The sequence below is a fragment of the Diadema antillarum genome, unplaced genomic scaffold, assembly GCF_040938485.1.
Source record: "Diadema antillarum isolate AM-2024a unplaced genomic scaffold, OU_Dant_1.0 seq00001313_RagTag, whole genome shotgun sequence".
Lineage (NCBI taxonomy): Eukaryota > Metazoa > Echinodermata > Echinoidea > Diadematoida > Diadematidae > Diadema > Diadema antillarum.
In genome coordinates, this window is record NW_027272086.1 from 1 (window position 1) to 17,134 (window position 17,134).

The 17,134-nt window shown below is 38.9% G+C and overlaps 1 protein-coding gene across 1 annotated transcript; it reads right to left on the bottom strand.

Annotated features, from left to right (window-relative positions):
• Window positions 1-590: 590 nt before the first annotated feature.
• LOC139708149 (intersectin-1-like) lies at window positions 591-12,162 on the bottom strand (the record flags this gene model as incomplete). The annotated part of the gene is made up of 8 exons (XM_071620125.1): window positions 12,159-12,162; window positions 11,376-11,439; window positions 9,827-9,996; window positions 8,691-8,816; window positions 7,985-8,054; window positions 2,393-2,566; window positions 1,387-1,889; window positions 591-712 (listed from the first exon to the last, which is right to left on the bottom strand). Coding segments are annotated over exons 1-8 (1,233 nt in total), but the record flags the coding sequence as incomplete, so codon positions are not given.
• Between the last annotated feature and the right edge of the window lie 4,972 nt (window positions 12,163-17,134).

Genomic DNA, 17,134 nt, shown 5'->3' on the forward strand with positions numbered 1-17,134 from the left:
CTCAAATGAAATCACGGCGACTGAACGTACTTGTGAGTGAGTGGGAACCAGAGAATATCAGGGGGTGTGTGATGACAACCCTCTAACGTTGCCAGTGCAACAGTGACACAGGTCACGAACACAGACGCAAAATGCACAGCGGTAATAATGGCTCCACCTCGTAATTCTCCCTTTTTTTGTGTACGTAAAAACTACATGGACGCTTGTGGCCATTTTAGGTCATCTTATAACAAAGACAAGTCCAACGTCATATAGCAATCACTGTTTCACTGTTCAGTCATTGTACCTCGAGGATGATTTAATGCGAAAAACTCCTCACTCTTTTGATGAATACATAAAGATAAAAACCTTTTTATGTAAGACTCCTGAAATGATAACATCATCACTGCATCTAATTTGCATAAATGTGGGTGTAAAACAACTGATAATTAAACATCTTCAAATCGTGTCATTTTGGAATTTTTTAGAGTCTGGATGAAACCTTTACTATACATGTTGCGTGATTTGACGTTATCCATCTCAGGTAAGGAAAACATGGCGAGAATAGTTCCTTTCCCATTTTTATTTTTTTCCTGAATCAACCCCGTTGCCAATGGCAACTGTGTTTGTCTTACCTTCTCTCTCTCCTGGACCTCTCTCAGTGCCGCTCTCCTCCTCTCCAACTCCTGCTGACCTTTCTCAAAGTTCATCCGCTTCCTGTCCTCAAAGGTCACTGAAAGTTGGCAAGACAACGGCAAAAGGTTTCAACTTTAGGACCATTCACAGATGTGGCTGCTTCTATTCACGACAATATTTTCAATTCAGCAAGATCTATAACTGAATTTTGTTCCATTCCAGTTGGGAAAGGGTAATACTTAAAAACCTTTCTACTTGTTATTACTCTATCCTAAAGACTTTTAGGAATTTCCAAAACATCAGTTTTCTTGTGCACATGCATGCCCTTCAAACCTAGTGCATTGTTCGTTACATCATGTTCCACAGGTAAATAATTGTTTCTACATTATCTTGCAACATAGATAATTAAGCAACATGTATGATGATATTTTTCGAAAATTTGATTCTTCTATTATGGCCTGTCTGTCAAGATTTTCATACATATATACATGTAAGTCACTAAACTTCACTCACTGTGCATTTCAATCTTTCAATTCTCACAATTTGTAGCACTTGGTAGAATACTATACAATTTTTCATGTCTAACAGGGTGAAACAGGCAGAAAAACCATGAATTACTTCAGCTTGAATATTTGGATTATCCAATGCGATCCAGCAAAAGTAAAAGGAATAATTACATTTTGTACAAATACACGAATACAGAGTTCAACATGAGCTTGACTATTTTGCACTGTGTAAAATGAGATTAATGAATCATGCCTACAGCCCTACCTGGGGTAAACTTCTTCTCTTCCTCCGCCGGGGGCTGCTGCTCATCTACACTTCCCTGCTTGGCCATCGATGGAGACATGGGCATCACCAGGCCCCCTACACCTCCACCCATTGCCGGCATGCCTGGCATAGCACCCACGCCAACCCCGCCCATCATACCTCCCCCCATGGGAGCGCCTCCCATGGGGGCACCTCCCATGGGGGCCCCGCCCAGTGGAGTGGGTCCCAGGGGAGTGGGCCCCAGGGGAGCGGACCCCATGGGACCGGCACCCATGCTGGCCATCATGCCAGCAGTGGGCATGGCGGGCGCGGGGGCCGGGGTCGGGGGCACCCCCACTGCCGTGAGGCTGGAGGAGCGGCCGCGCCTGTACGACGGAGGGACGAGGTCCGGCGGCAGGGTCTGGGGAAGTGTCTTGCCCGACTTGACCATGTCCACCAGGTGCAAGGCTAGGCAGAACTCCTCACAGGTCAGTCGCCCATCATTATCAACATCGGCCAGACCCCTGCATGTACGGAAACAGTTTGTTATTTCCCTGTATTGTGTACTTTAGATTACTCAGTAGTATGACGCACTATTTCAGTTATACTCATCATAGTAATCGTCAAAGAGATTGCCAAAAGACAAATTGCAACCACCTGCAAAAAAACCCACTGTAAAGCTACATGTACAGCATCTCACTATGGACTCACGTAATGACAGAACACCTTCACTAATGCATTTTTTCGGCACATCTGGCTCCACAAGCCGAAATCATGAACCTAAAAGAAGGATTTCACATTAGAAGAATGATACAGAGGACTGCCACACTTCAGGGAATGTTCTATAAGGAGCACCTGGAGAGATACTTGTGTGTATGTACATGCAACACAATGTGCAAAAAGTAATTCTAAAATCAGAATGGCTTTTATAGCATTTTGTCAAGATGTTAAATTTTTTAAGTTTTCAGGGAGCCTCGCGCCAAATCAAGGGAGACTTGGCAACTCTGGCTTATGCCTATGTACTCACCAGATCTGAGCAAGGTGTGCCTGGCCCAACCCGGACTGGACCAGGACGTTCCTGGCTTGGGCTCCCGTCAGAAAGCCGCTCCTGGTCCTGTCCTGGGTGTTGAACATCTGGGTGAACTTGAGCTTGGAGTTGTGCGGGACGCTCCATTCTCCGCCGATGGACGACGACCTACCCCTGCTTGGCAAAGAGCAAAGTCAAGGTGAACTACGATACGACACACAAAAACATGGCATTCGTTGCACACGCTACATCCTTGGCATACCGGATGGAACGTTACAGTGACTAAAATCTACCATGCCAGCAGATGGGATTATGAAATTACGCTAGTGGAAGATGACAAATACACAACCTAAGATGATGCAGCCACATTAACAAGAAAAAACAGATGAAGAAGAGATCACTGTGCATGGTAGCTTGGAGCTTGCACTATCTATTAGTATATCATTTTCCACTGACATAAGCAAAGTCATAAGGCATTTATTCAACCATGAATGAACGGTGATGAAAATGTGCAGGCTAGACTGATGAAATGAACAAAGTAGACAAACTGTATCTTAACCCGTTGAGGATGAGTCCTGAATGTACTCGGACAAGCGTCTATAGAAAATGCATGTTGTAGCAACATCAGCCCATCCTCAATGGGTTTGAATCTGCCTACACTGCAGATGCCATATGAAGCATTGTGACATACACAAACAAATAGATTTAAACCTTGAAAATGAAATAGCTCACAGCTGTGATTTTTTCTTTCATCTACAGTGAGAAAGTAATAATCTCTTCTGCCAGTAATGACCTAGCAATGTATGGCTCTTTTGCCCTGCGGAGAATGGCAAAGGAACTGCTTCATAGCCTTGTGCAGACCAAGAATGGTTAAAGCACATCACTATACAATAACCATTCTTTCTTATTTTTGTTGTTGCATTTAATAATGCACTACACAGTAGTATTTGTGACTTTGATTAGGATAGACCTTCCTCCTGTACATTATATATGTATATATATATATATATATATATATATATATATATATATATATTTATTTATTTATTTATTTATCTACAAAACACAAAAAGACAAAAAGTCCAGAGACTTTTGAACACTACATTACAAGCATCTAATTTGTTAAAAAAAAACATACCCACTAATAATACCCTGAACGCGGCTCTTCAGAGTTAGGCATTCAAGGCCAAGTAAAAAAAGAAAGTAGTTTCTCGTCCGGGTTTTTTGAGCAAGGCGATGAGGGAGGTCCTTACTATTTGATATCTTACTATTTTTTCAAGGATCGTCAAAATGAAAGTAATTTGTGTTTCTCGTCCGGTAATTCTGAGAAAGGTAACGAGAGAGGGCTTTACAATTTTCTATATTCAATTTATGAAATGAAATATCACTCTGGTAGCTGTGTTATGAGACCAGGTCCCAAGTGTACGTCTTGCCTGCACTCTGTGCATTTTCAAACAAATAGATATGTGCCATACTTGAAATGAAACTTCATGCATGCAGAAATACATTTGCTTTTTCTTTCCACTACAGATGTCAAGGGAAAATGACCATCTTAATACTGGTATTTAGTGTTGTAATGGCTTTTCTGATACCAGTGTTCTTGCAATTCTGATACCAGTGTTCTTGCAATTCTGATGTATTGTGCTATTAATTGAAACAGGTATAAAACATGTCTTTCAACAAATGTATGACTGAAATAAATTCCATGATATTCAAAACACTGCTTTATTTATTGGTGTTTGTGACTTTTTGTGTCCACACAGCTGGTATGTGTATCTGCAGTTCTTCACAGTACAATTGTAGCACATTCAACTGGAAACTGGCTTGTACAATTGCAGATGGATGTCAAAATGATACTGATATGGCATTCTAGCATTAAACGTTTAAAGATGTTTCTTCATGTTCTAAAAAGACATTTGATAATCACTCATTATTTGGATGATGAATGATTGTATAACAGTACACACTACAGATGATACCACTCACGGCTGTGTCCGTGAATTTACATCGTGAAGAAAAGTATCCCGCAGAAATACGAGACAAACCAGAATCCGTGGAAAAGTTATTTATTTTGTAGATACACCCATTTAATAATTCTACATTTGCTGGAAAAGCGCATTCATTTTCTCTTCAAAATAGAATGTATCGCCGTGACAGACCAGGGGATGGGGACCCTGGACAGCTACAAAACACGCACACTTTGCCGATATATACGGTGCGGCACCACTGCACTGGCACCAGGGAGGTGTGGACCTCCCTGCTGGCACCGTATCTTCCGACACTGCACACACATGCACATAGTCACAATGACATGAAAATGTATACAAACTCGATACCGTACAATCCTCACAAGCATTTGTACAGTACAATTCATCCGCTTAAAATATCAGAAACGGGGAAAAATACGAACAACGCGCGAAATAAGTGTGGAATATCAGCGATTGTTCGCAAAAATGTTGCCGCTATCGCGTTCACGACGTACCGAGTGCGCTGTACATCACAGCCCAGTAGGCCGGCCCGCCGCGCCGCCCATCCAACTACAGTGCAGTTCGACTGCTTTGTGGGTCATTCCTTCTTGCCGATCGGCCGAGCTCGCAGTGTGAAATGCATGCGTTATTACATACGCACTACACACAGAAGCTACAGCTGTACTACAGTCTACAGCTAAGTAGAGGACGCAAGGCGTAAAAATTAGAAATGAGACGTCACAATTGTTAGGTGAATTGTCGATCTTTCTTTTTTTTTCTGCGGCCGAAAAAATAGTAAATATCAAAAAAGTCGATGCGGCAACTGAAAATCGATGCGGGCGGTGAGCGGGCTGGGACGAGAATTATTAATTTCTTGGTATTTTCAGCGCCATTTTGAAAATAGTAAATAGTAAAAAAATCGATGCGGCGGCCAAAATCGATGCGCGCGAGGACGAGAAACTGGTTTCTTTTTTTACTTGGCCCAATACCAGAAAATCACAGAAAATCCCTGATCTTTGTGCCATTTCAATCATGAATTAGAAATGAACTGGTACATATGTACATACATTGTATGAACAGTTTGTTCTTTTCATCCATATCTAGAAGAGTCAATCGCTTTATTTGCATGAGGAATGAGAGATGGTTTGTTGATGGAATGAATGATTGATAAGGGTGAGCTGCTGAGATGAATAAATGCGGGAGGATAATGAACGTCAGTCAAATGAATGGAACAGCCACTGCCAAGTGAAAAGCGGTGTTAAGATGGGGGAACAGCACAGCTGGTTGCAACCAATCTGTGCTACTTCTGCTCCGAGTTTCCAAGACAACAAGATGCCTCAAATCCTCAAGTCATGGCAGTCACTGTCGTGCAACCTATAGGCCCCACCCACTGCTCCTTAGGATGTATTGATATATGTGCACCAATCTGGCTAATTAACATGATCCAGTGATGCAGTGCATGCCTTCGTAGCTGAATTAATCTGTCAGTTAGCCAACATTTCTTTCCTTCCTGGATTTGTAATTTTTTTTTTTTTCTTTTTGGTAATGCTTTTTCTGTCATCTTTTCATGCTGCAAAGTGCAATAAAGACCCCAAATATTTCTGAAATAAACATTTCTGAAGCATACATACATGTAAGTTATTTAGTATTCTAAAGAAAAGACTTTGGTCGACAGGCAGTATCTAAAGCTGTTTAAGAATTATTCATACAGTGCAAAACGTAAAATTGATCTCAATATATAGAGTGATTGAAAACAAAACTTGCATGATTCTCTGTCTATATCAGGAAAGCACTGGAATAATATAAGGCAACATCATCACAATCTCATCTACTTTGCACATCTAGCGGGATTGTGTTTGAAAGCAAGTGCTTTTTGAATGCATGTGGCAAACTTGAATTTCTATCATGTTCTGAGATTTGTCCCCATTTCTATGGAACCATCACTGATCTGCCTGCTTTGACTTTTCTTCTCCAATCAAGTTTAAGTTGAACGTTGGGGGGGGGGGGGGAATTCCCTCATTACATCACTAGAGTAAGTCAAGGAATATACACTATATGTATACTAAGGTGCAGTGGGGAGACCAAGCAAGGCTACCTTGGGTAGTAGTAATACATTCTTGTGCTGCCGTAACCACCCAGGGTCAGGGACCGAAACATCCTGGCACAAATGGTGGAAAGTTTGAAACACACACATACATGTGCAATGGGTGTACATTCCACTGTTGTTGCATTACTCACTCACTCGTGAAAATGAGAACAATGAACCTCACAAAGGAAGAAAGCTTCTGACACAGTATGAGAGAGAAATCACAAAAAGGCAACACATTTTTTCACAAAACTTGTAGCTACATATAAATCTAATCATGATAAAATGTGGATCAGGGGGATCATATGGTGGCATTATCCCTCTTTTTTTTTTTTTTTTTGCTTTAACAGTATAAAAGCAAAATTGCTATTGATGCAAGGAAACAATGCTAGTGGGCACAGGTGTCATGTTGTTAATCCGTCATGATAGATTAGCATTTTCCACTTTGCTACACAAAAACAAATAATGCTTGCAACAAAACCCTAGCCTTCGAGCACCTGAGGTGAAATCACACTAACATATTCACACAGTTTGAGTGGCAAGTATTCACTGGATGAGATTGCTCACGGTAATGGCTGATTTTATTTTTAGCTTTAGATGGAAATTTCTGCTTTACGCTGATACTACAAGAACAGCATTATGTTGCATACTGTTATGTGTGTAAACCTTTGAGCAACAAAGACAAAAATAGTGATTATGACATAAGTATACTAGTTAACCCTTTATCCATGACCATCTACAAAAGAATAATTACACTTAGTTGTACATTCATCATATATATTTGTAAATAATGAACCAAATTCAAATTTAATTGAATATGTATAAAAAAACTGAGCCACATTTTCAGGGCAGGCAAAACATTTACCTGATGAAATTTAGTATCTATTAGTGGAAAATTGAGCAAAGAAAATGGGATTCCATCGGGATTTAGTATCAATACAGTATGACAATTTTTTAGATCATTTCTGCCAGTTTGGCAGCAATCTAAGGCCCAAATTCACAAAGGGTGTTTAAATTTAAGTCAGGGTTTATGCAAATTTCTTCTGCATGAATACGATTGACAGACTGTACATATGCCAACAAACATCCAGTAATAAACACGCACATCACGCATGTAAGTACGCCTATTTCACGCTTAATAGTCCATGATTTGAATTCAAACCATGGTCTAAAATTTAAACCACCTTTGTTAATTTGGGCCAATGAGTCTGAAAATTTTATTTGCATTTACAACGTTGTATCCCTGTCCACCCAATAGAAAAGAATTGCCATTTTTGGCTGGGTTTGTTTGTTTGTTTGTTTTTAATATTTGTTGGGAAATTCTCTTTGTCAGACACCATGGCTGCTTGTTTAAAATCAGTGCTCTACGATAATACAGAAAGCCTTCAGACAACTGAAAGGTAAAAATGAGGTTTATACAGAGGCAAACAACTTGTTCAATTTCCAAAACTTATCACTTGGGAGCTTTCGTTGAAATGACAGGACGATATCTTAGTATAAAAATGGTAGTATGGAAGAAAACAAGAGATTCATTTATACCTTTCTGGAGAAGACTGCACGGAGCCGGGGCGAGCCATGATGTTCTGCTGAGCAGGAACGGTGCCGAAACCTGAATGTTTGCGCGAGGAGGGAGAGAAACAATGGACTATTAAAGAGGAAATCCATAGGGGTGAAAATGATGGGAGCAATTTACTCTTGAAGCAAACAATGGCACAGTGGAACCACTGAGTCTACACAGGTATATGAAGTCAACCACCCCTTGGTCAATCTCACACGAGTCGAAAAACTGGATTTAAGTCAAAGAGAAATTATACTGCAGAAGGATATACACAATGTGTTAATTCAATTGTGTCAAGTGAAATCAGTAAAAGTCACAGGATTGTCATGACTGAACAAAAAAAACAACACACAAATGAATAAATGCATGTTTGTATCACAATGGGGCAATGCAGTACTGTAAAGATGCAGTCCTACAGTTGAGAAATGTCTGTATTTCCTGTAATATTAATGTTATTTATTATCATCATTAAATATCAAAGTTGACAAACGGATTTCATAGGATTGTGAAGAATAACTCAAAACAGGACGACTGATGAACTCCATGAGGACAGGTTACACACTTTATCACATGAACTCTTTCTGTACCTAGGACTTTGGATAGTGTGTACAAATGCTATATGGGGTTTTCTGCACAAATCTGCACTCAAAGCGCACAATGGGTTAAACCCCCAAAGTACCAACTTACCTCCGATGCCACCTGTCCTGCTCGGCAGAGGGTTAAAGCCCCCAGGCTGCACCCCCACTCCGGCCCCTTGCACCCCCATCTGCATCCCCGGCATGGCCCCGAAACCAGACATGGGCCGCACCATACCTGGAAGGCAGAATTCATGGTGTCAAACATTCATCACTCAACCTTGAAAATGGATATATACATATGCCATGCTGATCAAAAAATTAGGTCTAATTCAGAAATCGTTATTATTTCACCTGAATCTCATGCCTCAAGTGTAAATTCTTGAGGCGCTGATGATTATAGAAGACGCCATCAATGATAACCCTTCCCCATGAAAAGTTATCACTGTTTGGTGACAACAACACAATAATACTATGATGCGAAAGACACATATTTTTTTCATTTATATATATCATATCGAACTGTGAATTCACTGAACCTCTAAAATCCTTGTACTTTCTTATCTGATGTGTAATTTTAAATAAACATCTATAACCATATTCTGTTTATTTCACTCTATCTAGCAAAGTTAGCTTGAACATGGGAGTGGAATAACTTGCACTTTAAAGGGAAATTCCGTCCTGATAGTACAAACATTTGAGCATAGAAAGAACTTACTCTTCAAGGAAGACATACAGTTGTACAAAAATGTATTTTCTCATCATAAACAAAGAACAGGTCTGATGGAAATTTTTGTCAGAAGAAACACTAAAATTGGTGAATCTTTGTGTACAGACTAAATGGAGAGGTGTGGAACACCCACATCACACAGAGATGCAAAGTGTATGTCATACTATCTAAACTTTTACGGTTCATAATTTTTTTTAAGTGTCTAAGTTTGTTTCAAAATTTTCAATGGTTTTCTTCATACAAAGTAACAAAATATCAGCATGGAATTTCCCTCTGTTTGCAAATTTCAAGTCAGCCTATAAAAAGCAAAATTACAGCTTCATCACCAGTAACATACACATCTTTCCAGACAATTATCTGTGCTAAAAAGAGCAATCTGGAATCTATCTGGAAGTGACAATTAACACTTGCTTGCTAAACTGCCAGCTACAAAGAAGAAAGCAAACTCCATGCTGGTGTGCGATTTTGAAGTGATGTGAAATGAAAGTGGGTGCAACCTAGTGTATTCATCATCTTACCCATCGGCTGAGCACCAAAGCCCCCCATGGCTGGGGCTGGAGTCTGCTTGAGGCTCTGGGGTAGGGCCCGGGGCAGCTCCACCCCGCTCAGCTTCTTCTTGATGAGGAACATGGCTATGGAGAACTCCAGCTTGTCCAGCTTGCCATCAGCATTCATGTCAGACAGAGTCCTGGAGGGGAGGGGAGGGGAGGGGAGGGGGTGTGCCAACGAGGGTGAGAGGTACAGTATCAATCTGAGGGGTTTCTTTAACTCTTTAGTTTGATGTATGGGTAATTATAGGGATATAATAGCATACTATAACAGATAGGTGGTCGGATGTACTGATAGTAGATCTTTTGATAGATTTATATTGCTATGGACATGCAGAATAGTGAAGTTGTAGAGAAACAGCCAGGCTTTGTTTAGATACAAATTGTGTGACAAATCTATGATTTTTTTTTTCTTTTAAATGACCAATGGCTACAATATTGTAGAGCCATGACTTTCACACACAACACAGTGACAGAAGCTTAGGATTTACTTGCAAATTCACTAGGGAATACCGCTTGATAGTCAATCACCCCACAGAATGTAACGTACATGTGACACTTTCAATGGAATGTGGTATTTGGCGATTTATCGATTGGCTTGGGCAGGTTTGTGAGTCTGAGCAGAATATGCGAAGTTGGCACGTTGTCGACTGAGCGGGGCGTGCAAATGTGGCACATAAAGAGTTAAAGCTACATGTTGTAAACATAGTTCTCAGAAGGGCTAAAAATTCATCTCATCACCATTTGGACTTTACTCGCAATATATTGGAAAGCTCTACCAAGAGACTTGTCTGGCTGACACAATTTGCTGGGATAATGAGTTGTTTGGAGTATTTTGAGATCAAAAGTGGGTGGGCAGAGCTCTGCTTGTATGTGATTATCATATCATGCTCTAGGTAGCAGGAGTATTGAATCACATGCATGTTCTACCTTTAACAAAGAGATTGCACAGTAGGCAACATCTGTAGCCCGTTGCATAAAAGTTACTACAGTATTATGGTAGCTTTGCCATCCAATGGTAACTTCCATGGAATTCTTGATTTTGATTGGCTGTTGAGTATTGTTGCCATGGTAGTTACCATTGGATGGCAAAGTTACCATAATTATAACTTTTATGCAACGGGTCCCAAGTCTGTTCCTCTAATACCCCAAACACACACTGCCAGCATTGCAGATGACATTTTTTCAGGTGTACATGCAATGGAAATTACTGCTTTCTTTTGGGGTCAGGTTTTCAACATCTGGAGCATGTGAGACAGGTATTGACATGAACATCACCACAACCACATGCTGGACGTACCTACGCCCCTTTACTTTTCAGGATAATTAACCAGACCGTGCACAGATAGCATACAGAATACGATATGTTATCGGGTAATCTTGTTGAATACATTGTTCCATAAAATCTCTCCAACTCTTTCCTATGTTCCTTTGATATCAGTTATCAAAGCAGTTGCCTAAGTACTCAAAGCCCTGCATCAAATGTCTAGAACAGAAATATCACGAGAAGAAGACATACCAGATATGGCCAAGGACCTGCTGTGGCAGGCCTGACTGAAGGAAAAAGCCCCTCGCAGCATCACCTGAAATTCAAAAGAAAGAAGAATGAATCAAAAGAAAAAAAAAAAGATGTACAGTGTAAAAGAAACATGTCATAGTCGTAAATAACTTCAATGGCAAAATGTTTTTCTATATTTAATCTCAATTGAAGAATGATTCCCCAGAACTGCTTATTAGCATTTTGCTTTGATAAAAATGGAATTTGAGCCATGATTATACACATGTATGTATGGATACAATGACCATTTACAATGTGGTTTGTATGTAAAATCGGCAATATTGTGGTAAACACATTGTGTGTGTTTTACCATGCAAATGTCTTCACTTAAATTTTTACATTACAGTCGTTTCTATCCCTGACTCACATTTTAGAACTACAGATTTATGTATTTTAAAGCACTAAAGCTGGGTTTTTGTTTCATCTCCAAATGGTAAATAATGCCATTAAAGGCATAATTTGCCATTTGCAGATGAAACAAAAACCCAGCATTAGTGTTTTAAAATAGTTCTAAAATGTGAGTTATGGATAGAAACAACCAATGTAAAAATTTGATTCTGTATTTTATGGATGTTAAGTATCCTTAAATACACAAAATGTGAACAATAGTTATAATAAAAATGTTTCCAGATTAAACCGTCTACAGCTATGGTTTATTGAGAAAAATACTGATATCTCCTTATATTTTTAGGCTTTACTGTGAAAATTTATATGATGCAATGTTTCATGATACAACAGACCTACGCATAATGCATCAAATGTGATATCTTGAAAAATTTTTAAATCACTGCTCCCAAAGGTAAACAGGACCTTTAAGTGTGAAACCAGCACAGGAAATCCTCCCATGATCTGATTCTGAAGCACTTGTGCTCACATGATGTCAAGGTTGACTTTGACAGATACAACACTAGACTCAAAATCGCACAATCTGAATGGCAGAAGTGCATGTAGCATTACATTGCATGCTTTCACCTAATGAGAAGCCATGTTGACTGCAACACATGTAATGCACACACTCGTATGTTCAAAATCCATTTGCCTTCTTGGTCCCGTCGTTTTGAACTTACTACCACCCAGCATTCTACATTCACAATCTAATAGGACGCTTAAAAAAACAACAACAACTGAAAATATTTTTCCTTGGTACATGTAACTACTGTAAAACGAGAAATGTTCGCATGCATTTTAATTTCGCGAAATTTGCGAGAGCCAAGATTCGCGAAATTAAATTGCACATGAAAGTTCTTGTCTACACTATACGCATTGAATGTTACAAGCAACTCGCAAAAATTTCATGCCATGAAAAAGGCCATTGGCTCCAATTCACAAAAATTTCATGCCGCGAAAATATGTTTTACAGTAGTTTTAGTTGATCTCAATCTTTTGATACAACACTTGTGATTAACCATCCCAGCATGGCAGTTTGTTCTATTCCTCAGTAAATCAACTCTTTTCAATCTGGTGGTCCCATCTCTGCAAGCCTTCACAGCTTTTATGGGATACATACAAGTACATTTTTTTTCTTTCAGTTTGCTACACTTCTCCTTTTTTCTCTTTTAAATAGATGACTTGCTAACCACTTTATAATGGTGACATAAATCATCCAAATAAAGTGCCAAGTGTGAAATACACTCTACTTCACTTTAATTGTACATGTTGTACATACTGTAAACACTGTTCAAAAGAAATAAAGGAGAATTCTTATGCTCTCAGTGACACTTGAAAAAATAAGCTGATGTGATTCAATTTGAACATCAACAATCAACCCCTCTCCTGAAGGTTTTTGCACAAAAAACAAATCAGCATTTTATTTTTAGAAGTCTTTCAGCAGATACAATACACACTGTAGTTACTGTTTTACCACAATTGTAAATTTTGATATCAGTAATGAATGTTCATATAATTATCCACAAAAAAAAAAAAAAAAATACTGTCACAAAACATTTTCATCACACTTCTTTGGTTCACTTTAAATTTTGATATCAGTAATGAATGTTCATAAAATTATCCACAAAAAAAAAATACTGTCACAAAACATTTTCATCACACTTCTTTGGTTCTCTTTAATTTGAAGAAGTCCAATTACTGTACATACAGGTGTATATGAGGAATTTGATGGCAAAATGAGATAAGTGCCACTTTGTAACATCTTAGGTCTAAAAAGTCCATCATCAGATAGAGCAAAATAAAACTTTTCCAATGTATATATTTATATACAATCTATAAAACTTGTTAAATAACAGGGAATATTCTTGAAGATGTGATTAAAAATATCCCACATTTTCTTTCTAATTTCTTTATTGGGGGGGGGGGGGGTTGTTGTCTTTTTTAGCAGAGCACTTTTTTTTAAATAATTGCAAAATATCACAAATTAAAAAGAATGGAGTAAACTAATTTTGTGACTGGACTCTTCATACTGGATATGGCCTTCCCACTCTATAGAAAGGTTAGCAATTAAGGAGTGTCTTGTCACTGTTCATGTTTATGTACAGGACAGAGTTTCACATCATTACATTAAAAGTGTACAAACTCAGTGCTGAAAATAACTGTTCACTATGAAGGGTGTGCCCTAAAATCTGAAGTAATTGCTACTTCATTCACTTGAGAGCAATTATGCTTGTTGCTATGCATGCTAAGTAACTGCAGACATGTGAAACAGCATCTACACATATTACCTGTACTGTCAAGTCAAACCCACATTCTGTCTACTGCTTGAAATACTGTCATCTACAATGTACAGTACACTGTAGATATATTGCACATCTGAGTACTTGGAATATACCCTAAATCAATGTCAACAGTTTGCCTTCACGTCTGATACCAAAGACTGATTAACAGTACTTTAGGCCTGTTTGCTTCTTGTGAAACTATACATAGAGGACTGTAGTTACAAATGTATGTAGATTAAAAAAGAAAAAATCTTGACCAAATCAAAAAATGACAAAAAAAGTAAAAAAAAAAATGTGGTATTAAAAAAGAGAAGCTTTCTGTGATCAGTGTACTAGATACATGTAGTAGAAAGAGGGTTTTACTGTAAATTATATGTAAAACTTGTTTTTATAGTACAATTGCATGCAACCCTTCAAAGGATTATCAAGATATGGATGAGGAAAGGTGAGCGGAGAGTAGACAGGGTATTCGCTAGCTGCAAATTGGTTCTAAACAAAACTATTAACCTGTGGAGGACAAGTCCCGAGTATACTCGGGCAGGTGTCTATGGGAAATGTGTGTTGTAGCAAAATCAAACCATCCTCAATGGGTTAAACAGACAGTAAAGAACAGGTGAAAAGAGGATGAGAGAGGATAGGTTAAGTGAAAAGTTGAGAAGAAAGTGTTTTTTTTTTTTTTTTTTTTTTTGGGGGGGGGGGGGTTGATAACTGAATCCTTATCATTATCAGAGCACTGTAACTGTCACTAGATATTTGAGAGCCCTTCTCAAAATTCTCAGTGTAATTGCACATGATGGCCCCGACTTCGACCACGGCGGGACTTCGCTGTGAAGTTCTCGGACGTCCCTCGCATGCAGTCTCTGCTAATAATAGATGGTTTCCTCTACTCTGCCAGGAAAGAGCCGAGGACGCGGGCTGATAATTACATCCGGCTGAGCCCCCAACAACAGAGGTTGGGGATGGGGGGCTCTTCAGGTGTCTGGATGACGAATCCAGAGGTGACTTCTTTTGGCCGTCACTCAGACAAGTGGATAGGGAAAAGGGGTTCCTTGTATTAAACTACAGAGTGGTGTCTCTCTTGGGGTATGCTTGTTCACATGTACAACGATGCACATTATACCTGATTTGCACTAAAAATAAAGATGGAGCTACAAAGTGCAGTTCAGTCATGCTTTGTGGCAGCTGTTCAATAAATGTCGGTGTCTACCCACTACACAGTGTTACACTGTTCCTGTGTGAAATGCATATGTGTCAACATGGGGGGGGGCCCTTCTATTTTTATGCAAGGTCATGTTCAAGGTATTTACTTTAGCAACGCACAAATGACACAGCGTTATTAATAACAACAATCTATTATATTGTGTAAGTAACCATGGCTTTGACAGAGAATGTCAACAGCCATGCTAAAATTGTGATACAGATTCACAACAAATGACAATGGTCACGATAATGCTTCAACATACTTATTGTACATCATATGAAGCCCTTAATTGCAAAAACCTATGACAAGTTTATTGTTACATTGTACATTGTACTCTGTATTTAACTTCCCTAAATATTTTTTTTTTCTGTTAGTTATTTGTAGTACAAAGTAATTCTGATTTTTCCTATGATTTATCTTAGCATTTTCATGACTGCATTCAAACTTAATTTCATGTTTATTGTTATACTGTATGATCAAATCTATTGCAGATTTAAGGAAAACGATGTGATTTCACTGTACATACATGTATAATTACATGTATTTCATATATTCAGCAAAATACTAATGTAAGAAAATCACTATTATAATGTTATTACGTAAAAGGCAGTGAAAGTAGCCATGGCAACCGATAGATATCTCCAGAAGTATTCTGATAGAACATCAAAGCACATTTATGATACAACTTGTAAATCACAGAAAATATTGCACCCTGGCCTGTTGTACCATTTTTAAAGACTACTGTTTATATTAACTGGCAACAAAACCTCAGCACTCTTAAACGTGTTCTCTGATATCTACGTAGTATCTGCTGTTGTGTATTCACTGTTAAAATGTGTGCTTCTCACACTCAGCGACTATAAAAAATGTATTGATTACTGTTCAAACTTCGCCACCTGTTTCACACACACAGATTTTCGAAGAGCTGTATGAAATTCACTTGTTATGTGCCATAGGCACACTTGCCAACGGCATTGGAAACTCAATGTCAAGTAGAGGAATAATTGTATGCCAGCAAAATGTAATTTTTTGTTGCAGGCCTGTTGACCTGATTACACACATGGAGAAAAAGTATGGGTACATCATTTTTTTTTTCTATCTTGATTCCCTATATCCATATGGCTCATGCATAAACCGAGGCAGCATTGTAGACCAAAATTTAATTCTCCATTCATCAATTTATTCAGTTAGAAAAAAAAAGGCTTTAACCTTAATGAGTAAAGCAGCAAACCACCATTGTCATTACTGTGCATGCATTTAGCTTGCCTCGGGCTGGGTGATCAACGGAATTACGCGCTGGGTAGGATGATAATTGAGTAGGCTCCCTGTGCATTCAGAAAGCATCGATCCACGTTTCTAAGGGCAGGCGGCAGAATGTGTTAATAGCCATTTTGATACAGTTTGTACATCATACTCTGAAGGGTACTGCCGTGTACACTGTAAGGACTATTTTTTGTGTGTGTGTGTGGGTTTTTTTTTTTGTGGGGGGGGGGGGGTCAGGGGCTAATATGATAGATCATGTTGAACACTGCTCAAGATCATGTATTACATCTATTTTCATCACACAAATTCGTACTGACCCCATAAAAGAACAATTTTTGTGCAATCTTTTGCCATGGATGTCGCCGGGCAATGATACTACCCTCATCGCTGGCCCCTGTATGCATCAGGTCACACCCACTATGCGTGAATGCATGATAATTTAACCACACATTATAGAATATACTGTACATGCATGCCTGTGCCTTGAAGCACTATCCGTAAAAAACCATGCTCCTCGAAATTACCTGTGTCTCTGCATGTACACCAGGATGTACAGTGTATATGACAAGAAAGATCGTTCCTGTTCA